At 45.2% G+C, this 27,266-nt stretch overlaps 1 protein-coding gene across 4 annotated transcripts; it reads left to right on the plus strand.

Moving 5' to 3' along the window:
• The first annotated feature begins 293 nt into the window (after nucleotides 1-293).
• keap1a (kelch-like ECH-associated protein 1a) lies at nucleotides 294-27,266 on the plus strand. Of its 4 annotated transcripts, XM_064970671.1 has the most exons (12): nucleotides 331-848; nucleotides 6,635-7,428; nucleotides 7,654-7,853; nucleotides 8,004-8,160; nucleotides 22,052-22,144; nucleotides 22,283-22,429; nucleotides 22,513-22,622; nucleotides 22,778-22,907; nucleotides 23,004-23,200; nucleotides 24,307-24,512; nucleotides 24,639-24,815; nucleotides 24,963-27,266. In XM_064970671.1, the coding sequence occupies exons 2-12, from the start codon at nucleotides 7,075-7,077 to the stop codon at nucleotides 25,136-25,138; spliced, it is 1,947 nt and encodes a 648-aa protein (XP_064826743.1). In that variant the 5' UTR covers nucleotides 331-848; nucleotides 6,635-7,074; the 3' UTR covers nucleotides 25,139-27,266. The 4 variants fall into 4 exon arrangements, with proteins under 4 accessions (XP_064826741.1, XP_064826740.1, XP_064826743.1 ...); XM_064970669.1 differs by lacking the exon at nucleotides 331-848 and adding an exon at nucleotides 294-313 and having other exon boundaries at nucleotides 24,307-24,815; XM_064970668.1 differs by having other exon boundaries at nucleotides 329-848; nucleotides 24,307-24,815.

Raw genomic sequence — 27,266 nt, forward strand, 5'->3', positions numbered from 1 at the left:
TGTTCATAAACTGCTGACCTTGCACACACACACACACACACACACACACACACACACACACACACACACACACACACACACACACACACACACAGACACATACCCTTCGTGATCTATTTGACTTTCAATATGAGGTACTGCCTGTTTAATTGAATAGGCCTGGAGCACTATATTTATTTATGACTCAAAGAAACTGTTTAGGACCTTAGTATGTGGGCGTTGATTTGATTTTAGCGTATAAATGTCTGATGTCATAGTCTACAAGCCACGCTGAACTGCATTGGGTTGGCGTATCTTGCGTTATAATCTTCGGGTAATCGGGTTAATTTATTGGAATGTTGTTATTGTTGTTTTGTGCGTACTTGCCGACTTGCCGGGTGTCAGTATTGGAGTTGTACTGCCGGGCTATGCCGCTATGAAGTTGAAGTTGCTAAGTCATGGTGATGTAGAAATCGCGCAGCGCGCATATAATGCATCTACTGTGATGTGAATGCCCCACGTCAATGCGAAACGCGCAGCGTTCAGGCGCACACAGCACAGGAGCCAGCATCTGGATGTGTCTAAAATGTATCCGAAAAAAGTCACTCGTTTTATTCAATAGGTGCGATATCATTTAAAAGTGAAGTGGCAAGTTTTGTTTTTGTGCCGACATAAGGTCTACGCGGTTGCGTCATCAAAGGACAACTGCGTTCGCAGTTTGACAACCTGATTTCCATACTGACAGGCAGTGAGCCGAATGTGTCGTAGCCACATTGTTTTCTGTGTCCTTAACCGCGAAAATTACACTAGATGGAAACTACTATTTTGGAATAAATCCCTGTAGCCTAAAATATAATATAGCAGGGGAGGTGAGTATCTACTGGTTTGAGCATTTGGGCTAGGCTACATCAGGGTCTGATGTGTGTAATATTTTACTTTTGACATGTCCTATTGTTGTTGAATGCACTGCAGTCGAAAAGGAAGCGAAAGCTGATTAAGAAGCAGATGAGCGCCACATATGACTAACTCCCGCTCATATATCTCAATCTAAACTTGTCTGGAAACCTGACGTTGAATTGCATTGCAATAATGGTTGAATTGAAGACGTTTAAGCTGCCTATCAGTCGTTGTTTTTTGCTACCAGTGAAATTGAGCTCTTGCAACAGCTGCATAGTGCGTATTCAGAGGCTGATTAATGCAGGTGCTTACGGGGTCTGAAGACCCTGTGCTCAAGCCCGTAGAGGGCCCTTGAGGCAGAGAAAAATTGAGAGAAAGTTATGCGTTTGAGAGTCTATATAAACATTCTGATAAGTATAAATAACGACAATCTCAAGGGAATACGTTTATCTATAACATGAATATAGCTGATTTATGGAGTTAGTCATGATTATGAATGAACATAAACAAGATAAAGGTATTGGTTTTGCATGTTGTCATGCATGCTGTCATCAGCATTATTAGTACACTCTTGAGTGGTTTCAGATTATGTGCACCTTATCAGTTGTTCCAGTGAACAGAGTTGAACCCTTCCCCTGCATAGGAAGTTTATTATGTCACAACTGGGTTCAGTAGCCCTGTTCAGCTTTAGGGCCTATGGTTTGATATATTGTCTAATCATTGTTTGACTTGTATGTTGACTTTTATGTTCTTGGAAAAACATTTTTTTCTTTGTAGTCAAATATGTCTGTGCCAGATACCTTATGACAGTGCACAATAGTGACACACACACACACACACACACACACACACACACACACACACACACACACACACACACACAAACAATCCTATTCTATAAGTGTTGTAGTGAGTCACCTGTCTGGTCAGAACCACCTTCTCATTAGTCATAATGTTGAAACATGCCTCTGCGCTGTTGTGTGTGTGTGTGTGTGTGTGTGTACCTTATATCCGCACATCCTGTTATGAATAATTCAACATTATCCTCATCCAATTGAACTGAAGTTAAACAATTGAGAACTTATTTATTGGCAGTTAATTTAGACTTTTCTGCATGTAACCTGTAGCCTGAAATGATTTTATTGACATGGATAACGGTGTCAAGCAGCATTGCGTGAAGACTGTCGTGTCAGGCTATGACATAGCAAATACCATGTTGTAAATATATTCATATTACTTACCATTATTTAACCAGGCAAGTCAGTTAAGAACAAATTCTTATTTTCAATGACGGCCTAGGAACAGTGGGTTAACTGCCTGTTCAGGGGCAGAACGACAGATTTGTACCTTGTCATCTCGGGGGTTTGAACTTGCAACTTTCCGGTTACTAGTCCAACGCTCTAACCACTAGGCAGGGTAGCCTAGTTAAATGCCACTAGTCAGGTTGTTAAATGATGAAGGGGAGGAGCTGAGGAGAGGAAGCCAATTCAAAGTGTTGAGATGCAACCCTCGGTGATAGAACAGCACTGTGTGTTCTTGTTGGTTCTGTTGCACGTGGACACACCCACTGTTCTGTTAATGGTTAACTTTTGGATACTGTCACAGTGTTTGAACAGTGTGTGCTGTAAAACTGCATCTTAGTTTCAACTAGTATTTGTTACATTGTATAGCATATACTGTACCATTCAAAAGTTTGGACACACCTACTCATTCCAGGTTTCTCCCCTATTTGTACTGTTTTCTACATTGTTAAATAATAACGAAGACATCAACACTATGAAATAACACATAAGGAATGATGTAGTAACCAAAAAAGTGTTAAACAAATCAAAGTATATTTTATATTTGAGATTCTTCAAAGTAGCAACCCTTTGTCTTGATGACAGCTTTGCACACTCTTGGCATTCGCTCAGCATATGTGGGAACTCCTTCAAGACTGTTGGAAAAGCATTCCACATGAAGCTGGTTGAGAGAGTGCCAAGAGTGTGCAAAGCTGTCAATCAAGGCAAAGGGTCACCACTTTGAAGAATCTCAAATATAAAATATATTTAGAGTTGTTTAACACTTTTTTGGTTCCTACATGATTCCATGTGTTCTATTTCATAGTTTTGACATCTTCACTATTATTCTACAATATAGAAAAGTAGAAATAGTAAAAATAAAGAAAAACCTTTGAGTGAGTAAGTGTGTCCAAACTTTTGACTGGTACTGTATGTTAGCGGTGTAACTTTGTTTCAGTAGTTGAAGTTCTGCAGATTCTCACTCTGTGTCCTGTGGACTGTACGCCTACTTGCTGTGTCGACAGGGTTAGTTTTGGTGTGTTAAAACCCCTTTAGCCAGATCAGGAGTTCAGTACCAGGGGACACAGTTCAGGACAATGGACCTTTATAGGAGGTAGGGGGGGGGGGGGGTGAATATGAAAGACTCTCTCTTTCTCCTCCTCCTCACTCCCCCTCTTTTTCTATCCCCTCCCTCTTTTTGCCATTCACCACACTCTTTCCATCCCCTCTCTTTCCTTCCCCCCTTTCGCTCTCTCTCCCCACTCTCTCTCCTGGCTGGTGGGTTTAGGTCTTGTGACTTATGATCAGGCTAGCTTTAAGGTGACAAACACCACACTAGGCCTATGTAATTTCTGGTATGACTGTTTGTCTTCTATTTATAAGCCATAAGGAAGTGAAACTATGCTCGAGGTTCTCATATAGTTTACCCAATAGCAATTTGTAATATTCATACTGAACATAAATATAATCGCAACATGTAAAGTGTTGGTTTCATCTTTCATGAGCTTGAAATAAAATATTCAAAAAAATGTCCATACGCACAAAAAACTTATTTCTCTCAAATTTTATGCACAAATTTGTTTACATCCCTGTTAGTAAGCATTTTTCCTTTGCCAAGATAATCCATCCACCTGACAGGTGTGGAATATCAAGAAGCTGATTAAACAGCATGGTCATTACACAGGTGCACCTTGTGCTGGGGACAATAAAAGGCCACTCTAAAATGTGCAGTTTTGTCACACAGCAAAATGACACCGATGTCTCATGTTTTGAGGGAGCATTCAATTGGCATGCTGACTGCAGGAATGTCCACCAGAGCTGTCGTTTCAGAGAATTTGTCAGTACGTTCAACCAGCCTCACAACCTCAGACCAGGTGTAACCACGCCAACCCAGGACCTCCACATCTGGCTTCTTCACCTGCGGGATCGTCTGAAACCAGCCACCCGGGCAGCTGATGAAACTGTGGACTTGCACAACCAAAGGACTTCTGCACAAACTGTCAGAAACCGTCTCGGTGAAGCTCATCAGTGTGCTCGTCTTCCTCACAATGGTGTTGACCTGACTGCAGTTTGGTGTCGAAACCGACATCAGTGGGAAAATGCTCACCTTCGATGGCCACTGGCACGCTGGAGAAGTGTGCTCTTCACGGACGAATCCCAGTTTCAATTGTACCGGGCAGATGGCATCGTGTGGGCGAGCGTTTTTCTGATGTCAACGTTGTGAAGAGAGGCCCATTGTCGTGCCATTCATCTGCCATGTTTCAGTATGATAATGCACAACCCCATTTCGCAAGGATCTGTACACAATTCCTGGAAGCTGAAAATGTCCCAGTTCTTCCATAGCCTGCATACTCACCAGACATGTCACCCATTGAGGATGTTTGTGATCCTCTGGATTGTACGACAGCGTGTTCAGTTCCCGCCAATATCCAGCAACTTCATACAGCCATTGAAGAGGAGTGGGACTACATTCCACAGGCCAAAATCAACAGCCTGATCAACTTTATGCGAAGGAGATGTTTCGCGCTGCATGAGGCAAATGGAGTTCACACCGGATACCGACTGGTTTTCTGATCCACAACCCCTCCCCCCTTTTTGTTAAGGTGCAATTTAAGTCAGCGGTTTACGCACACCATAGCAAAATACATTTAAACTTAGTTTTTCACAATTCCTGACATTTAATCCTAGTAAAAATTCCCCGTCTTAGATCAGTAAGGATCACCACTTTATTTCAAGACTGTGAAATGTCAGAATAATAGTGATGAGAAGGATTTATTTCAGCTTTTAATTCTTTCATCACATTCCCAGTGGGTCAGAAGTTTAAATACACTCAATTAGTATTTGGTAGCATTGCCTTTAAATTGTTTAACTTGGGTCAAACGTTTCAGGTAGAATTCCACAAGCTTCCCACAATAAGTTGGGTGAATTTTGGCCCATTCCTCCTGACAGAGTTGGTGTAACTGAGTCAGGTTTGTTGGGATGGTGTTCTTCCACCCCAGTGCTTGCAAGCCTCCCCCTTGTTCCTCCAAACATTAGGATGGTCATTGTGGCCAAACAGTTCTATATTTGTTTCATCAGAACAGAGGACATTTCTCCAATCTTTGTCCCCATGTGCAGTTGTAAACCGTAGTCTTTTTTTTTATGGCAGTTATGGAGCAGTGGCTTCTTCCTTGATGAGTGACCTTTCAGGTTGTCGATAGAGGACTTGTTTTACTGTGGATATAGATACTTTTGTACCTGTTTCCTCCAGCATCTTCACAAGGTCCTTTGCTGTTGTTCTAGGATTGATTTGCACTTTTCGCACCAAAGTACGTTCATCTCTAGGAGACAGAACGCGTCTCCTTCCTGAGCGGTATGATGGCTGCGTGGTCCCATGGTGTTTATATTTGGGTACTATTGATTCTACAGATGAACGTGGTACCTTTTACCATTTTTTTTCTGAGGTTTTGGCTCAGGATATTTCCATGATGTCAAGCAAAGATGCACTGAGTTTGAAGGTAGGCCTTGAAATACATCCACAGGTACACCTCCAATTGACAAAAATTACATCAATTAGCATATCAGAAGCTTCTAAAGCCATGACATTATTTTCTGGAATTTTCCAAGCTTTTTAAAGGCACAGTCAACTTAGTGTATGTAAACTTCTGACCCACTGGAATTGTGATACAGTGAATTATAAGTGAAATAATCTGTCTGTAAATAATTGTTGGAAAAATCACATGCACAAAGTAGATGTCCTAACCGACTTGCCAAAACGATAGTTTGTTAACAATAAAATTGTGGAGTGGTTGAAAAAACAAGTTTTAATGACTCCAACCTAAGTGTATGTAAACTTCCGACTTCAACTATATCTGTGACCAACAGATGCATATCTGTATACCCAGTCATGTGAAATAGGTTAGGGCATGATTAATTCATTTCAATTGACTGATTTCCTTTTATGATAATGTAATTATGTATTATGTAATTCAGTAAAATCGTTGAAATTGTTGTATGCTGCGTTTTATATTTTTGTTCAGTGTACATGAAGAGGGTAAAGTTGGTAATCATTTTATGAGCAGAACAGCTTCATTTCCAAAAGTTTAAGAGGTGAAAACCATTTAACCATTTGTTTTAGAGACAGGGGTGTCACCAATGCTGTGTTCTATTCATTAGGTATGCCAAAGTTAATTTTAAAGGATATGTTTCAAGCTCAAAACGTTTGTAGCAGAATTACAATTATGACAATAACCATGGTCATTTGCATGACAATTCATCTTTACACAAAGTTCCATAATCATCACAGCCCTAGGTCTGTTGACAGTGGTGTGTGTGTGTGTGTGTGTGTGTGTGTGTGTGTGTGTGTGTGTGTGTGCGTGTGTGTGTGTGAGTGTGTGTGTGGGGGGGGGGGGGGGTGTTAACACATTTGATATACACACTCCATTGGATACAAACATGCTGCCTCTCCTAATGACTATATTGTCTTAATTTGCTCCCAGACAAACAGAGGCCGCCAGATCATCCCTGATGTCATCTATCTTGGACGTAGTGGATTTAGATTACAAAAAGTGAAGAATTGCCAACCAATGATTAATTCCTGAACTCCAGAACTAGAAGCCCAACACCAAAGGACCAAGCTGGAATCTCATGGACTAAATCAGGAATATCTGCTCTAAAGATGGAACCTCTGGACTAAACTAGAACTCCATGGACTAAATAGGAATAGTTCTTAAACAGGAATATCAGGACCAAAAGCTGAAATATCATGGACTAATTTAGGCATTTCTGGACTAAAATTGGAATCTCTGGACTGAATATGGAATTGCTGGACTGAACTACAAGTCTTAGGGTGAAATCAGTAATCTCAGCGACATGACTGTTTTTTTCTGTGATATCTGACTGACGAGCGTTGAGGATGTGTGTCACGCGTTGAGTGACTATGCACTATGCACTGTGTTACAATCATTCAATAAGGATTAATCGGGTGCAAAAGTCGACTTGGGGGATTCAGGGAAAATCTATACTTAGTCCATTGATTAATCCGTCTCTAAGACAGACAACTCCCCCCCTCCCATCGGTCAGGATGTTGTGCCCCAGGAAGAAGCGCCTCACTAGGGATGCAGATTTCTCTGCCATCGCGGTGCCGTCGATGCGGGGGTCTGGGTACCTGGACTACACCATAGAGACACACCCCTCCAGAGCCCTGCAGGCCATGGAGGACTTCAGAAGGCACGAGATGCTGTGTGACATCACCCTACACGTCACCTATAAGGACACAACCGTTGACTTCAAGGTGAGAGGGCTGCTCTTTGTTCCTACTTCTAAAACTGTATAAGGTGATACTTGACTGTAAAATACAGCGTTATCCTCGTGCATTACCCTGGGGGTTTGCTTATCAAAGCAAAAGGCTGTAAAATACTTTCTTAGTTGAATCATGTGTTTTACTGTTTGGTTGGAGTAAAAGCCTGCACCCCACCCACATGTATAAGATTGGCCACACCTCCCCTCCCAACCTCAGGTGCATAAAGTGGTGCTGGCGTCCTGCAGCCCCTACTTCAAAGCCATGTTCACCAGCAGCTTTAAGGAGTGCCACGCCTCCGAGGTGACGCTACGTGATGTCTGCCCCCTGGTGGTAGGGAGGCTTATTGACTTCGCCTACACCTCACGCATCACCGTGGGGGAGAAGTGTGTGCTGCACCTCCTACTGGCCGCTATGAGGTAAGAGTCTATGTGGTGACATAAATCATTTTACTGGAAGATGTGTCTTATACGATGAATCCTTCTGTACCTTTTAAGGCGTGTTGTGGCTACCTCATTGAACAGGTGTGTGTGTGTGTGTGTGTGTGTGTGTGTGTGTGTGTGTGTCAGGTACCAGATAGAAGACGTGGCTAAGGCTTGCTGTGACTACCTCACTAAAAACTTGGAGCCTGCCAACGTGATCGGCATCGCTCGCTTCGCTGAGGAGATTGGCTGCACCGAGCTGCACCTGAGGAGCCGCGAGTACATCAACACACACTTCAACGAGGTAGGAACCACACACACACACACACACACACACACACACTTTGTATCTAACTCACATAACGTAGCCAATATGGCTGGCTATGTGTCTGAAGTGACCTGAAGTAACCTTTCAGATGTGGGTTGGATTTGGGCCAAAATAATATTGCTGTCTGTCAAGCAGCTGTCATATTGCTGTACACATGAGCTATTTTAGCACTATGTCATAAAGACTATAAAACATCAACGAGACAAAGACGATTTTGCCTTTTGTTGATAGACGTTAGAAGAACCAAGAGTCCCTGACATACAGACCATTACAGCATCCATGATGTTTTCACACTGTGAAGAGCAGGAAGCCACTGTCGTGTCTTTGGCTATGCCAGATTAAGTGATATGACATGCTATTCTATAAAATAATTTCTCCGTAATTAATATTACCTGATTGAGCTAATCATGTAAATGTAATTAACTACTGAGTCGGGACACCACAACATAATATTTATAGAGTTGTTATCTTCCGAATAAACTCTTAAAGACCTAGTAATATTTTACATCAATAGCAGTCAATATTAATCGTCACCTTAATTCAGTCTCATCTGAAAGTTGTAAATTCTTGGTTATCTTTACGAACCCTGGCTAACAAGTTGAATCAGCAATACAAAATTGTGTTTAATTATTTATTTACTAAATACCTAACTAATCACACAGAATTACACAGACACATAATTAATCATAATTTGATTACAAATTACGTCATAAAGGAAAACGTCCCTAGTGGGCGGAACAGATATGACAGCTTGTTACACAAAAGAAAAGGGGCTGAGTTTGAGTGAAAGAGCGGGAAGACTGAGTAACAAAGGAAGAAGCTGTGCCATCGTAAATACAGTACCTTATGCATTCTAAATTACCGCCCATTTGGAAAAGGAAAATGCAATAAATATTTACTCTGAGCTGCACTTCAGTAGGTTGGTGGTAGATGGAAGGCCGTGTTGCCAAACCGAGTCCTTTGTCCTTTGAAGAATGTCTCTTGTGGTCAATTGGATACGTTGTAGTAACGTCGTTGTTTGATAGACGGGATACTCTGTCTGTTCCTTCCTAACCCTCGTTTGCAGCTGCTGTTGCTAACTCAACGGCTAGGAGGTATCACTTCTGTAGTGAATAAGAGTTCAAATTTCATACTATTCGCAGCCAAAGCTCACGCTGATGTTGGCTTCATTCTGTAGTTATTATCTGAACCATTCTGACATTGGACCATCGTCCTCACATCCTCGGAACAGGAGGTTATATTTTCGTCAAGGCTTTATATAGTGGAGCGAGAAGGGTGTGTCTGAAAAGTTTTATAACCCATGTCTCTTCACAGGGGCGGGCCACTGATTGAGCAGAGCCCTAACCTTATGAAAACCCAAATCTCTCATTTGGAAGCTAACATTACATTTCATCTCTTCACCAATAATTTTATATTCAAACATTTAAATTGAACAACAATTCCATGTGAATCCGATAACTCTGATGTGTAGACTTTCCACTGTAGAGTTTATGTCATCTTATCATTGATGAGAATGTCTCAGATGACAACCGAACTGACATCATATTCATTAAGTACCACCGCATATGTTCAATTGGTTGGATTACCAGAATATAGTTCATTTCCACCCCACCTTTTGAGGTTCCAAGCATCTCTATGTTAACCAAGGGGTTTTCAAATGTAACATCAGTAGGGTAGAGAGAGGAAAAAGGGGGAAGAGGTATTTATGACTATCATTAACCTACCCCCAGGCCAAAGTCATGACACCACTGAATGGGTAATGGTTTTGGTAGGAATCCCAGAGCTTCCACAATGTAGGGTTGCACATGTACACAGTATATACACCCTTCATTAGTTCTAGAGTGAAAGCATTAGAAATGTGCTTATGCTTATCGTCAGGCTTGAAGTCGTTATTATTCAGGATTCTCTGACCTTTCTTGTACAGTGCCTTCAGAAAATATTCACACCCCTTGACTTTTTCCACATTTTGTTGTTAAAGTGTATTTCAATTTGATATAATTGTCATTTTTGAATGATATATTTTAGAATAAAAGTAACATTTATTTAAAAAATATATATTAAAAATGAAACACTTATATCTTGATTAGATAAGTATCCACCCCCCTGAGAGAATATCTGTTAGAAACACCTTTGGCAGTGATTACAGCTATAAGTCTTTTGGGGTAAGTCTCTAAGAGCTTTGCACACCTGGATTGTCCAATATTTGCCCATTTTGTTATTTTGAAAAAGTTCTTCAAGCACTGTCAAGTTGGTTGTTGATCATTGCTAGAAAGCCAATTTCAAATCTTGCCATAGATTTTCAAGCCGATTTAACTTCTTGAAACTCCCCATCCCGGATCCGGGATCGTGACTAAAGCCTCAGGCTCATTAGCATAACGCAACGTTAACGATTTCTGAAAATCGCAAATAAAATTAAAATAATGCGTTTGCTCTCAAGCTTAGCCTTTTCTTAACAACACTGTCATCTCAGATTTTCAAAATATGCTTTTGAACCATAGAAATTGACTGATTTGTGTAAGAGTATGCAAAGCTAGCATAGCATTTTGTGTAGCATGTAGCACGCAACATTTTCACAAAAGCCAGATAACCAAATAAATAAAATCATTAACTTTGAAGAGCTTCGGATGTTTTCAATGAGGAGACTCTCAGTTACATAGCAAATGTGCAGTTTTTCAAAAAAATATTATTTGTGTAGGACAAATCGCTCCGTTTTGTTCACGTTTGGCTATGAAAAAACCCTGTATACAGTTATAGCCTGAAGCTCATTAGCATAATGTAACGTTAACGATTTCTGAAAATCGCAAATAAAATGAAAATAATACATCTGCTCTCAAGCTTAGCCTTTTCTTAACAACACTGTCATCTCAGATTTTCAAAATATGCTTTTGAACCATAGAAATTGACTAATTTGTGTAAGAGTATGCAAAGCTAGCAATGCATTTTGAATAACATGTAGCACGCAACATTTTCACAAAAACCAGATAACCAAATAAATAAAATCATTTACCTTTGAAGAGCTTCTGATGTTTTCAATGAGGAGACTCTCAGTTACACACCAAATGCGCAGTGTTTCCTGAAAGCGTCTGTGTGTAGGAGAAATCGTTCCGTTTTCTACATTGCGCCTGGCTACTGAAACGAACCGAAAATGCAGTCACCTACAACGTAAAACTTTTTCCGGATTAACTACATAATATCGACCGAAACATGGCAAACGTTGTTTGGAATCAGTCCTCAAGGTGTTTTTTCACATATCTCTTCATTGACATGCAGTTCGTGGAAGCTTGCTTTACTCTCTGTATTGTTTGGAAAAATACTGGCAGGTGACTTTTGCGCACCAATTTCGGCGCAGGACACCGGGCGGACACGTGGTAAATGTGGTCTCTTATGGTCAATCTTCCAATGATCTGCCTACAAATACGTCACAATGCTGCAGACACCTTGGGGAAACGACAGAAAGGGCAGACTCATTCCTCTTGCGTTCACAGCCATATAAGGAGATCATGACAAACAGAGCCTCAAAAATCCTTGTCATTTCCTGGATGCCATCTCATCTTGGTTTTGCCTGAAGCTCACGTTAAAGGGCACGCACAGAGAAGATCTTTGTATTTCTGGACACGTCAGAGTGTTTTCTTTCGAACAGTAGCAATTATATGCATAGTCGAGCATCTTTTTGTGACAAAATATCTTGTTTAAAACGGGAACGTTTTTCATCCAAAAATGAAATTGCTCCCCTAGAGTTCAAAGAGGTTAAGTCAAAACAGGAACATTCAATGTCATCTTGGTAAACAACTCCAGTGTATATTTGGCCTTGTGGTTTAGGTTATTGTCCTGCTGAAAGGGGAATTTGTCTCCCAGTGTCTGTTGAAAAGAAGACTGAACCAGATTTTCCTTTAGGATTTTGCCTGTGCTTAGCTCTATTCCGTTTCTTTTTTTCCTAAAAAACAACCTAGTCCTTGCGATGACAAGCATACCCATAACATGAGGATGCCACCACCATGCATGAAAATATGAAGAGTGGTACTCAGTGATGGATTTCCCACAAACACAATGCTTTGTATTCAGGATAAAAATAGGTTAGTATTGTGGAGTCACTACAATGCTGTTGATCCATCCTCAGTTTTCTCATATCACATTCATTAAACTCTGTAACTGTTAAAAATCACCATTGGTTTTATGGTGAAACCCTTGAGCAATTTCCTTCCTCTCTGGCAACTGAGTTAGGAAGGACACATATATGTGACCGGGTGTATTGGTACACCATTCAAAGCCTAATTAATTACTTCACCATGTTCAAAGTGATATTCAGCACCTGTTTTTTTAGTTTTACACATCTACCAAGTGGTGCTCTTCTTTAGGAGCATTAAGAACCTCCCTGGTCTTTGTGGTTGAATATGTGCTTGAAATTAACTTTTTTCGATTGAGGGACCTTACAATTATCTGTATGTGTGCGGTACAGAGATGAGGTAGTCATTCAAAAATCATGTTAAAACATTATTATTGATCAAATCAAATCACATTTTATTGGTCACATACAGTGCCTTGCGAAAGTATTCGGCCCCCTTGAACTTTGCGACCTTTTGCCACATTACAGGCTTCAAACATAAAGATATAAAACTGTATTTTTTTGTGAAGAATCAACAACAAGTGGGACACAATCATGAAGTGGAATTGGATATTTCAAACTTTTTTAACAAATCAAAAACTGAAAAATTGGGCGTGCAAAATTATTCAGCCCCCTTAAGTTAATACTTTGTAGCGCCACCTTTTTCTGTGATTACAGCTGTAAGTAGCTTGGGGTGTGTCTCTATCAGTTTTGCACATAGAGACTGAAATTTTTTCCCATTCCTCCTTGCAAAACAGCTCGAGCTCAGTGAGGGTGGATGGAGAGCATTTGTGAACAGCAGTTTTCAGTTCTTTCCAAAGATTCTCGAATGGATTCAGGTCTGGACTTTGACTTGGCCATTCTAACACCTGGATATGTTTATTTTTGAACCATTCCATTGTAGATTTTGCTTTATCTTTTGGATCATTGTCTTGTTGGAAGACAAATCTCCGTCCCAGTCTCAGGTCTTTTGCAGACTCCATCAGGTTTTCTTCCAGAATGGTCCTGTATTTGGCTCCATCCATCTTCCCATCAATTTTAACCATCTTCCCTGTCCCTGCTGAAGAAAAGCAGGCCCAAACCATGATGCTGCCACCACCATGTTTGACAGTGGGTATGGTGTTTTCAGGGTGATAAGCTGTGTTGCTTTTACGCCAAACATAACGCTTTGCATTGTTGCCAAAAAGTTCAATTTTGGTTTCATCTGACCAGAGCACCTTCTTCCACATGTTTGGTGTGTCTCCCAGGTGGCTTGTGGTAACCTTTAAACGACACTTTTTATGGATATCTTTAAGAAATGGCTTTCTTCTTGCCACTCTTCCATAAAGGCCAGATTTGTGCAATATACGACTGATTGTTGTCCTATGGACAGAGTCTCCCACCTCAGCTGTAGATCTCTGCAGTTCATCCAGAGTGATCATGGGCCTCTTGGCTGCATCTCTGATCAGTCTTCTCCTTGTATGAGCTGAAAGTTTAGAGGGACGGCCAGGTCTTGGTAGATTTGCAGTGGTCTGATACTCCTTCCATTTCAATATTATCGCTTGCACAGTGCTCCTTGGGATGTTTAAAGCTTGGGAAATCTTTTTGTATCCAAATCCGGCTTTAAACTTCTTCACAACAGTATCTCGGACCTGCCTGGTGTGTTCCTTGTTCTTCATGATGCTCTCTGCGCTTTTAACGGACCTCTGAGACTATCACAGTGCAGGTGCATTTATACGGAGACTTGATTACACACAGGTGGATTGTATTTATCATCATTAGTCATTAAGGTCAACATTGGATCATTCAGAGATCCTCACTGAACTTCTGGAGAGAGTTTGCTGCACTGAAAGTAAAGGGGCTGAATAATTTTGCATGCCCAATTTTTCAGTTTTTGATTTGTTAAAAAAGTTTGAAATATCCAATAAATGTCGTTCCACTTCATGATTGTGTCCCACTTGTTGTTGATTCTTCACAAAAAAATACAGTTTTATATCTTTATGTTTGAAGCCTGAAATGTGGCAAAAGGTTGCAAAGTTCAAGGGGGCCGAATACTTTCGCAAGGCACTGTACGCATTGTTAGCAGAGGCAAGCTTTTTTCAAACAGAAATTTGCATCCTGTAGTACAAACTCAAAAAAATTCTGGGACACTATAAAGTCCATGGAGAATAAGAGCACCTTCTCCCAGCTGCCCACTGCTCTGATGCTAGGAAACACTGTCACCACCGATAAATCCACTATAATTGAGAATTTCGAAAAGCATTTCTCTATGGCTGGCCATGCTTTCCACATGGCTACCTCTACCCCGGTCAACTGCCCGGCACCCTCCACAGCAACCCGCCCAAGCCCCCACCATTTCTCCTTTACCCAAATCCAGATAGCTGATGTTCTGAAAGAGCTGCAAATTCTGGACCCCTTCAAATCAGCCGGGCTAGACAATCTGGACCCTCACTTTCTAAAATTATCTGCAACCCCTATTACTAGCCTGTTCAACCTCTCTTTCGTATCGTCTGAGATTCCCAAAGATTGGAAAGCTGCCGCGGTCAACCCCCTCTTCAAAGGGGGTGACACTCTAGACACAAACTGCTACAGACCTATATCTATCCTACCCTGTCTTTCTAAGGTCCTCGAAAGCCAAGTTAACAAACAGATTACTGACCATTTTGAATCCCACCATACCTTCTCTGCTATGCAGTCTGGTTTCAGAGCTGGTCATGGGTGCACCTCAGCCACGTTCAAGGTTCTAAACAACATCATAACCTCCATCGATAAGAGACATTACTGTGCAGCCGTATTCATCGACCTGGCCAAGGCTTTCGACTCTGTCAATCTTATTGAACATGAACATTCTTATTGGCAGACTCGACAGCCTTGGTTTCTCAAATGATTGCCTCGCCTGGTTTACCAACTACTTCTCTGATAGAGTTCAGTGTGTCAAATCGGAGGGCCTGTTGTCCAGACCTCTGACAGTCTCTATGGGTGTGCCACAGGGTTCAATTCTCGGACCGACTCTCTTTTCTGTATACATCAATGATGTTGCTCTTGCTGCTGGTGATTCTCTGATCTACCTCTACGCAGACAACACCATTCTGTATACTTCTGGTCCCTCCTTGGACACTGTGTTAACTAACCTCCAGACGAGCTTCAATGCCATACAACTCTCCTTCCGTGGCCTCCAACTGCTCTTAAACGCAAATAAAACTAAATGCATGCTATTCAATCGATCACTGCCCGCACCTGCTCGCCCGTCCAGCATCACTACTCCAGACGGCTCTGACTTAGAATACATGGACAACTACAAATACCTGGGTGTCTGGTTAGACTGTACAATCTCCTTCCAGACTCGCATTAAGCATCTCCAATCCAAAATTAAATCTAGAATTGGCTTCCTATTTCGCAACAGCATCCTTCACTCATGCTGCCAAACATACCCTCGTAAAACTGACCATCCTACCGATCCTCGACTTCGGTGATGTCATCTATAAAATAGCCTCCAACACTCTACTCAACAGTGTGCCATCTGTTTTGTCACCAAAGTCCCATACACTACCCACCATTGCGACCTGTACGCTCTCGTTGGCTGGCCCTCGCTTCGTACTCGTCGCCAAACCCACTGGCTACAGGTTATCTACAAGTCTCTGCTAGGTAAAGCCCAGCCTTATCTCAGCTCACTGGTCACCACAGCAGCACCCACTCGTAGCACGCACTCCAGCAGGTATATCTCACCCCCAAAGCCAATTCCTCCTTTGGTCGTCTTTCCTTCCAGTTCTCTGCTGCCCATGACTGGGACGAATTGCAAAAATCTCTGAAGCTGGAGACTCACATCTCCCTCACTAGCTTTAAGCACCAGCTGTCAGAGCAGTTTACAGATCACTGCACCTGTACATAGCCCATCTGTAAACAGCCCATCTATCTACCTGCCTCATCCCCATATCTACCTGCCTCATCCCCATACTGGTATTTATTTATTATTTATTTTGCTTCTTTGCACCCCAGTATCTCTACCTGCACATTCATCTTCTGCCGATCTACCATTCCAGTGTTTAATTGCTATATTGTAATTACTTCGCCACCATGGCCTATTTATTTCCTTAACTTACCTCATTTGCACTCACTGTATATATACTTTTGTTTTCTTTTGTTGTACTGTATTATTGACTGTATGTTTTGTTTATTCCATTTATAACTCTGTGTTGTTGTTTGTGTCGAATTGCGCTTTATCTTGGCCAGGTCCCAGTTGGAAATGAGAACTTGTTTTCAACTAGCCTACCTGGTTAAATAAAGATAAAAATAAATATAGCTTGAACTCCTAGACTAAAGTCAGTCAAAAACAGTCTGTATTGTCGGGTCGTAGGCCTTGCCGATATTGGTGATGTGTGATAAAGTGCGTCTCGGTGAGAGGTGTAGGAGTCAGGCGCAGGAGAGCAGGGATTTTCTTTGAGAAGTGTGTTTAATGTAGAGATCTGTACACATAGTCCACCAATACAAAATTGGCCCAGATGAATGTCCAAACAACGCGCTCGACGGAAAACAAACTCGTGTCAGTACGCGGAGGAACAACCACAGTTCCGACACTACATACACATACGTCAATGCGAAAACAATAAACCGCATAGAATACTGAACGCTAATACTCACAAACTTAATCCTGCACGAATTACGGCAGGTAACAGGTGTCCTATATACCCACAGAAATCAAAGCAATTGAAACCAGGTGTGAAAAGGAACACAGACAAAACAACCAGAAAAAGAAAAAAGGGATCGGTAGCGGCTAGTAAACCGGAGACGCCGAGCGCCGCCCGAACAGGGAGAGGAGTTACCTTCGGTAGAAGTCGTGACATGATGACTCTGGTGTAGACCGGGGTGGTGACATTATTGAAGGGGCCTACAGGTCCATTGTGTCTCAAACCAGCAGAGAAGGCCACTTTTGGTGTGCCCATGAACACAGGAGAGAAAACGGTAGAATTACTTGATGATACTGATACAATTACATCATTCTTCTATTCACAATCACAGAGTGCAAATGACAGTGTATTTTATGGTTCACAGCTTCTCAATTGTATTTAATACATTATACTTTTGCAGCAATGTAGATTGAGTGAAATTAACTGATCCCCAACTCAAAATCAATGTTGTTCACACCCGTTTTACTATAACTGCAGTCTGGCCTCCAGGCCTGAAAACCACAGACATATATTCACACTAAGAGTCACCAGTAACTTTACATCCAACATGAAACAATGTTAACCCTTCTTCAAATCATTATAAACAGTGGGACGCTGTGACTGACTTAGTCCCTTCAATTTACACCTTTACAACCATACCTGTTAAATCACCTGTGTCCTTGAATCTTCATCTTCCCCATGGTGGCTTCTAAGGTCCACCACTGTGTTTCTATACCTCAGCCTCATTGGCTGTCAGTCTGACCTCCATGTTACTTTGCTTCTCTCTCTGCTCCACCACGATGGTTCCCAGGTTGTGCACTATGTCTCTCAGCTCCTTCATCTCGGTCCAGATGTCAGGGGTGGTGGTGGTCTGTTTGTTGGTCGTCTCTCCATCTGAACCTCACTCACCCTGCTCTCTCTCCCTGCACTGTGTCCCTGTTGAGTGATGTCACTCTCTCTGACCCCTCCACTCACCTCCTGAGTCCATGCCCCAGACAGACAGAACACCCTCCACTCTCCTCCTGAGTCCATGCCCCAGACAGACAGAACACCCTCCACTCTCCTTCTGAGTCCGTGCCCCAGACAGACAGAACACCCTCCAGTCTCCTCCTGAGTCCATGCCCCAGACAGAACACCCTCCACTCTCCTCCTGAGTCCATGCCCCAGACAGACAGAACACCCTCCAGTCTCCTCCTGAGTCCGTGCCCCAGAGTCCATGCAGACAGAACACCCTCCACTCTCCTCCTGAGTCCATCCCCAGACAGACAGAACACCCTCCAGAGTCCATGCCCCAGACAGAACACCCTCCACTCTCCTCCTGAGTCCATGCCCCAGACAGACAGAACACCCTCCACCTCCTCCTGAGTCCATGCCCCAGACAGACAGAACACCCTCCACTCTCCTCCTGAGTCCATGCCCCAGACAGACAGAACACCCTCCACTCTCCTCCTGAGTCCATGCCCCAGACAGACAGAACACCCTCCACTCTCCTCCTCCATGAGTCCACTCTCCTCCTGAGTCCATGCCCCAGACAGACAGAACACCCTCCACTCTCCTCCTGAGTCTGTGCCCCAGACAGACAGAACACCCTCCACCCTCCACCCTCCTCCTGAGTCCATGCCCCAGACAGACAGAACACTCTCCTCCTGAGTCCATGCCCCAGACAGACAGAACACCCTCTCTCCTCCTGAGTCCATGCCCCAGACAGACAGAACACCCTCCACTCCCTCCTGAGTCCATGAGTCCATGCCCCAGACAGACAGAACACCCTCCACTCTCCTCCTGAGTCCATGCCCCAGACAGACAGAACACCCTCCACTCTCCTCCTGAGTCTGTGCCCCAGACAGACAGAACACCCTCCACTCTCCTCCTGAGTCTGTGCCCCAGACAGACAGAACACCCTCCACTCTCCTCCTGAGTCCATGCCCCAGACAGACAGAACACCCTCCACTCTCCTCCTGAGTCCATGCCCCAGACAGACAGAACACCCTCCAGTCTCCTCCTGAGTCCATGAGTCCATGCCCCAGACAGACAGAACACCCTCCACTCTCCTCCTGAGTCCATGCCCCAGACAGACAGAACACCCCTCCATGCCCCAGACAGACAGAACACCCTCTCCTCCTGAGTCCATGCCCACAGACCATGCCCCAGACAGAACACCCTCCACTCTCCTCCTGAGTCCATGCCCCAGACAGACAGACAGAACACCCTCCAGTCCATGCCCCAGACAGACAGAACACCCTCCACTCTCCTCCTGAGTCCATGCCCCAGACAGACAGAACACCCTCCACTCTCCTCCTGAGTCCATGCAGACAGACAGAACACCCTCCAGTCTCCTCCTGAGTCCATGCCCCAGACAGACAGAACACCCTCCACTCTCCTCCTGAGTCTGTGCCCCAGACAGACAGAACACCCTCCAGTCTCCTCCTGAGTCCATGCCCCAGACAGACAGAACACCCTCCAGTCTCCTCCTGAGTCCATGCCCCAGACAGACAGAACACCCCAGACAGACAGAACACCCTCCACTCTCCTCCTGAGTCCATGCCCCAGACAGACAGAACACCCTCCACCCCAGACAGACAGAACACCCTCTCCTCCTGAGTCCATGCCCCAGACAGACAGACAGAACACCCTCCTCTCCTCCTGAGTCCATGCCCCAGACAGACAGAACACCCTCCAGTCTCCTCCTGAGTCCATGCCCCAGACAGACAGAACACCCTCCAGTCTCCTCCTGAGTCCATTCCCCAGACAGAACACCCTCCACTCTCCTCCTGAGTCCATGCCCCAGACAGACAGAACACCCTCCACTCTCCTCCTGAGTCTGTGTCCCAGACAGACAGAACACCCTCCACTCTCCTCCTGAGTCCATGCCCCAGACAGACAGAACACCCTCCAGTCTCCTCCTGAGTCCATGCCCCAGACAGACAGAACACCCTCCACTCTCCTCCTGAGTCCATGCCCCAGACAGACAGAACACCCTCCACTCTCCTCCTGAGTCTGTGTCCCAGACAGACAGAACACCCTCCACTCTCCTCCTGAGTCCATGCCCCAGACAGACAGAACACCCTCCACTCTCCTCCTGAGTCCATGCCCCAGACAGACAGAACACCCTCCACTCTCCTCCTGAGTCCGTGCCCCAGACAGACAGAACACCCTCCAGTCTCCTCCTGAGTCCATGCCCCAGACAGACAGAACACCCTCCACTCTCCTCCTGAGTCCATGCCCCAGACAGACAGAACACCCTCCACTCTCCTCCTGAGTCCATGCCCCAGACAGACAGAACACCCTCCACTCCCTGAGTCCATGCCCCAGACAGACAGAACACCCTCCCTCCCATGAGTCCATGCCCCCCAGACAGACAGAACACCCTCCACTCTCCTCCTGAGTCCATGCCCCAGACAGACAGAACACCCTCCACTCTCCTCCTGAGTCCATGCCCCAGACAGACAGAACACCCTCGTCCATTCCCCACCAGAACACCCTCCACTCTCCTCCTGAGTCCATGCCCCACAGACAGAACACCCTCCACTCCACTCCTCCTCCATGAGTCCACTGAGTCCATGCCCCAGACAGACAGAACACCCTCCAGTCTCCTCCTGAGTCCATTCCCCAGACAGACAGAACACCCTCCACTCACCTCCTGAGTCCATGCCCCAGACAGACAGAACACCCTCCACTCTCCTCCTGAGTCCATGCCCCAGACAGAACACCCTCCACTCTCCTCCTGAGTCCATGCCCCAGACAGACAGAACACCCTCCACTCTCCTCCAGTCCATCCCCAGACAGACAGAACACCCTCCACTCCTCCTGAGTCCATGCCCCAGACAGACAGAACACCCTCCACTCTCCTCCTGAGTCTGTGTCCCAGACAGACAGAACACCCTCCACTCTCCTCCTGAGTCCATGCCCCAGACAGACAGAACACCCTCCACTCTCCTCCTGAGTCCATGCCCCAGACAGACAGAACACCCTCCCACTCTCCTCCTGAGTCCATGCCCCAGACAGACAGAACACCCTCCACTCTCCTCCTGAGTCCATGCCCCAGACAGACAGAACACCCTCCACTCTCCTCCTGAGTCCATGCCCCAGACAGACAGAACACCCTCCAGTCTCCTCCTGAGTCCATGCCCCAGACAGACAGAACACCCTCCACCCCCAGACAGACAGAACACCCTCCTGAGTCCATGCCCCAGACAGACAGAACACCCTCCACTCTCCTCCTGAGTCCATGCCCCAGACAGACAGAACACCCTCCACTCTCCTCCTGAGTCCATGCCCCAGACAGACAGAACACCCTCCACTCTCCTCCTGAGTCCATGCCCCAGACAGACAGAACACCCTCCACCCCATGCCCCAGACAGACAGAACACCCTCCACTCTCCTCCTGAGTCCATGCCCCAGACAGACAGAACACCCTCCACTCTCCTCCTGAGTCCATGCCCCAGACAGACAGAACACCCTCCACTCTCCTCCTGAGTCCATGCCCCAGACAGACAGAACACCCTCCATGCCCCCCAGACAGACAGAACACCCTCCACTCTCCTCCTGAGTCCATGCCCCAGACAGACAGAACACCCTCCAGTCTCCTCCGTCCATGCCCCAGACAGACAGAACACCCTCCATGCCCCAGACAGACAGAACACCCTCCACTCTCCTCCTGAGTCCATGCCCCAGACAGACAGAACACCCTCCAGTCTCCTCCTGAGTCCATGCCCCAGACAGACAGAACACCCTCCACTCTCCTCCTGAGTCTGTGCCCCAGACAGACAGAACAGCAACACAAGCAGAGCTACAGCACCCCTCATTCTGAAGCGATACCTCTTCAGATATGATGCACTTTATGAGGCTCAGACCCCCTCCTTATATACACACATCAGTTAAGCAGTAAGTGTACAAGAGACACGTCATGAAAAAGTCAAGGTTGGTAAGTCTTGTCAATGTTGTATAAGACCATGAGAAGTCTGCAACTGTTGTTTGGTGAAGGGTCCCCTGGCGTCACCTGTTCCCTATAGACAAAAACAGTGTGCGTAGCCAGACATAGAAATGCCTTATTGACGGATTGTGTTTGTGTGTGTAAGCATGTGACGCGTGTTGACTGTGTGTCTATTTGTCCCTACCCCAGGTAACCAAAGAGGAGGAGTTCTTCAGTCTGTCTCACTGTCAGCTGTTGGAGCTCATCAGCCAGGACAGCCTCAAGGTGCTCTGTGAGTCAGAGGTATGGATTTCATTTATATTCTATTATACATTGTTTATCCTGAGGTGTATATTTATATACTTCACTTATATGCATATTTCTATGTGAAAATCAAGATAACCGCCTGCCAAAGTTTGACCATGAGCCCCTTGATGTCAGGTGTACAAGGCTTGTACAGACTGGGTACGATGGGACGTGGAGAGCAGAGCTCCCTATCTCCACGCCCTCCTCAATGCTCTCCACGTCTACGCTCTGCCTCCCAAGTTCATCAAGATACAGCTCCAGTCCTGCCCCATCCTCAGCAAGGCAAGTCCCTATCTATGAAACCTATGTCGTCTATTCTTCTATGACCGGCTGCTGGGATTGATTGATACGTTCCTTCATTCCAGGCCAACTCCTGTAGAGACTTCCTGTCTAAGATATTCCAGGAAATGGCGTTGAGGAAGCCCCTCCCCCCTGCGCCTCACCGTGGAACACAGCTTATCTACGTAGCCGGAGGGTAGTCTACAAACATATGATGGGATGGTGTGGGGTGTCGTAGGATAGGAGAGCGTAGGACACGATACAATACAATGAGATAATTGGATGATAGGATATGATGATATAATCTTATTATGGTTATGTACTGTCTGATCCTCCTGTGTTCCATCCCAGGTATCGGCAGCACTCTCTGTCTTCTATGGAGGCCTATGACCCTGGTAGGAACATCTGGCTGAAGCTAGCTGACATGGGCTCTCCCTGCAGTGGCCTGGGCTCCTGTGTGCTGTTTGGCCTGCTCTACACGGTACACAAACGCACACACACACCTTGCTTTTTACAGCCTTGTCTGTCTATCTAACCCCTCCCCCTCTTCATCCCTCCCTCTCTCCCTCCTCGTCAGGTGGGAGGCAGGAACCTGTCCCTACAGAACAACACTGAGTCCAGTTCCCTGTGCTGCTACAACCCCATGACCAATCAGTGGAGCCAGCACGCCTCCCTCAACACCCCCAGGAACAGGGTGGGGGTGGCTGTGGTGGACGGGAGCATTTACGCCGTGGGGGGGTCCCAGGGGTCCACACATCATAACACTGTGGAGAGGTGAGGAGGGGGGAGAGAAATAGTGAGGAGAATGGGGGGGGGGGGGTAGAGGAGAGAAGACAGAACGAGGAGAGAGAGCAGAAAGAGAGTGAGATGTAGTGTAAATTCCCCAAGATAATGTAGAAATTCCTGAGCCCGAGGTGGGGGACTAATTAGTGTGACAGCCTTTGGTCCTGCTGTGTTGGTACCTGCTTCCAAGGAATGTCAATCCGGTTGCGAATGCTTCACAACTCGCTGCTGAGAGGCTAAAAGGTAGGAAATCATCTTCACCGGAATGTCATTACAGGACCCGTGGCTCTGGTAGAATACCTTTTTTTTTATATCTTACTTCCCTTCTTCCATCCATCCACCCTTGCCTCTCCTCTCAGCTGCTCTCCTATCCTCCCACCTAACTTGTTACTAGACACCTCACAAAGTACATAGCTTTATCTTAATCCACTGTAAGTTACCTGGCTCCTATACAATAAGTTAATTATACTATCTAACTCACACTCTGATAGCACCTACAGTCCCATGCACTTAGGTCAGGGGCGGCAGGGTAGCCTAGTGGTTAGAGCGTTGGACTAGTAACCGGAAGGTTGTGAGTTCAAACCCCCGAGCTGACAAGGTACAAATCTGTCGTTCTGCCCCTGAACAGGCAGTTACCAGGCCGTCATTGAAAATAAGAATGCGTTCTTAACTGACTTGCCTGGTTAAAAAAAAAAAAATGATAACAATGATAATGAGCATTGCACTGTGCAGAAGTTGCACAATTTCTAATAGTTTGCCTAATTTCAATGTATGTGACAAAACAAGCAAGTATAGTGTAGAGAATCTTTGAACCATCTTAACCTCTGTGAAATATCTTTTCCATAACCAAAAATATTGTATTTTCAGCTGTTTGACATTGGTGTACGAAACCGAAAGTAAAAGATTCAAAAGCAAAACTTAAGAATGGGAAGCATAGAAATACACACACGCACATAGAACAGATCTACTGCTTCTTAGACGTTCTTTCTTTATGTCACATTTCTATGTAAATTTGGTCGGGACGCCCAAAAAGTTACATATTACAGCTTTAAGACAATAACAACCATAAATTCTCTCTCTCTCTCGCTCTCTGCCAGGTATGACCCTGAGGCGAACCGCTGGGTGTTTGTGAGCCCCATGTCAGTAGCCCGTCTGGGGGCGGGGGTAGCAGGTTGCGAGGGGTCTCTGTACGTGGTGGGGGGGTTTGACGGCCAGAACCGCTGGAACACAGCAGAGAGGTTCCACCCCGATTCCAACACCTGGCATCAACTGGCCCCCATGACCACTGTACGCAGTGGACTAGGTGAGAATGTGTGTATGTGTGTGTGTATACACACCTCTCAAGGTGTGTGGATAATGTCTCTCTCTCTCTCTCTCTCTCTGTTTCTCCCTCGTGTGTGTGTGTGTGTGTGTGTGTGTGTGTGTGTAGGTGTGGTGTGTGTGGACTCATACCTGTATGCAGTAGGAGGGTATGACGGTCATACCCAGCTCAGCTCCATGGAGAGGTACAGTGTAACCAGAGATGTGTGGGAGCCAGTGGCCTCCATGCAGCACTGCCGCAGCGCTCACGGGGTCACCATCTACCAGGGACGCATCTTCATACTGGGTGAGCCTGGAGAAACCTGCCATCTCTCTGGAGAGTTTGGCCAACTTTAGAACCAGATACCATGTTGCTCTTACTGAGCCTTGGATTCACCCATGTTTCCCTCTCTCTGCCCTTCCATCCCTTGTCCTCCCTCCCTCCTGCCTCCAGGTGGTTTTAACTCCACAGGGTTTCTGTCCAGTGTTGAGAGTTACTCCCCTGACACCAACCAGTGGACGTCCATCACCAACATGTTGCTAGGACGCAGCGGAATGGCCGTCGCAGTAACAATGGAGCCCTGCCCCGGCAACCTGCCCGAGGAGGAAGAAGAAGAGGAAGTGACATAGAGTTAGAGCGAGGAGACATGACTCACCATAACTCTTTTTATATTTAACTCAGCATGGCGGCAGAGCAAGACTTGTTGCAGTAGAATTAGAATGTGTAGAAAGTACAAAGCTCTTAGATCACTTTTATCCAAAGCCACAAAGTTTGCATTAATCAGGAATGTCTGTTCTGATCATTCTAATTCTATGTGGAGTCAGTAGGAATTGGACCAGGGGGAGGAAGTGACCTCACAATGACTTCAAAGTGACCTCACCATTATTAGGGTGCTACAGACAAAGAGTTAGGAATTAGAATACTAGAATGGGCATGAACCATTGTAAGACACATTGCCTGAATCACTAAATGGGCTGTCACTCCCAAACAGAAGACAATTGCATTGGTAACAATTTATTTTTAAATGTATTAACTTAAATTTAAGGAACACCTAACTTTACAAGACTGACATGACTTATTTCGACAACAGCAGCCATTACACATTCCAAGGGTACATCATGAGGTTAGAGTAAGATCTTTCGGCTACAAAGACCCAACTGACTTGAATCACAGTGAATTTAAGAGCCACTTTTCAAATGTTAAGAACAAACAGTTTGTGTTTTTAATCAAGACACTGTCTTTCAAAGATAATTCTTAAAAATCCAAATAACTTCACAGATCTTCATTGTAAAGGGTTTAAACACTGTTTCCCATGCTTGTTCAATGAACCATAAACAATTAATGAACATGCACCTGTGGAACGGTCGTTAAGACACTAACAGCTTACAGACGGTTAGCAATTAAGGTCACAGTTATGAAAACTTAGGACACTAAAGAGGCTTTTCTACTGACTCTGAAAAACACCAAAAGAAAGATGCCCAGGGTCCCTGCTCATCTGCATGAACGTGCCTTAGGCATGCTGCAAGGAGGCATGAGAACTGCAGATGTGGCCAGGGCAATAAATTGCAATGTCCGTACTGTGAGAAGCCTAAGACGGTGCTACAGGGAGACAGGACGGACAGCTGATGGAACAACACCTGCACAGGATTGGTACATCCGAACATCACACCTGCGGGACAGGTACAGGATGGCAACAACAACTGCCCGAGTAACACCAGGAACGCACAATCCCTCCATCAGTGCTCAGACTGTCTGCAATAGGCTGAGAGAGGCTGGACTGGGGGCTTGTAGGCCTGTTGTAAGGCAGGTCCTCACCAGACATCACCGGCAACAACGTCGCCTATGGGCACAAACCCACCGCCGCTGGACCAGACAGGACAGGCAAAAAGTTGCGCTTTTGAGTTGCATTTTTGTCTCACCAGGGGTGATGGTCGGATTTGTGTTTATCGTCGAAGGAATGAGCGTTACACCGAGGCCTGTATTCTGGAGCGGGATCGATTTGGAGGTGGAGGGTCCGTCATGGTCTGGGGTGCCACAGCATCATCGGACTGAGCTTGTTGTCATTGCAGGCAATCTCAATGCTGTGTTTACAGGGAAGACATCCTCCTCCCTCATGTGGTACCCTTCCTGCAGGCTCATCCTGACATGACCCTCCAGCATAACAATGCCACCAGCCATACTGCTCATTCTGTGTGTGATTTCCTGCAAGACAGGAATGTCAGTGTTCTGCCATGGCCAGCGAAGAGCCTGGATCTCAATCCCATTGAGCACGTCTCAGACCTGTTGGATCGGAGGGTGAGGGCTAGGGCCATTCCCCCCAGAAATGTCCGGGAACTTGCATGTGCCTCGGTGGATCTCGCAGCAAGAACTGGCAAATCTGGTGCAGTCCATGAGGAGGAGATGCACTGCAGTACTTAATGCAGCTGGTAACCACACTAGATACTGACTGTTACTTTTGATTTTGACCCCCACTTTGTTCAGGGACACATTATTCCATTTCTGTTAGTGACATGTCTGTGGAACTTGTTCAGTTTATGTCTCAGTTCTTGAATCTGGTTATGTTCATACAAATATTTACATATGTTAAGTTTGCTGAAAATAAATGCAGTTGACAGGGAGAGGACGTTTCCTTTTTTGCTGAGTTTATGTATATATTATAGGTACTTAGTTTTAGTAGTTGGAGCAGTAATTTTACTTGTAGCCCTATTATGCTGTTAATGTATGTATTTTTAAAATATATTTTGTTATTCTCAGACA

The sequence above is a fragment of the Oncorhynchus masou genome, chromosome 7 (assembly GCF_036934945.1).
Source record: "Oncorhynchus masou masou isolate Uvic2021 chromosome 7, UVic_Omas_1.1, whole genome shotgun sequence".
Classification (NCBI taxonomy): Eukaryota; Metazoa; Chordata; class Actinopteri; order Salmoniformes; family Salmonidae; genus Oncorhynchus; species Oncorhynchus masou.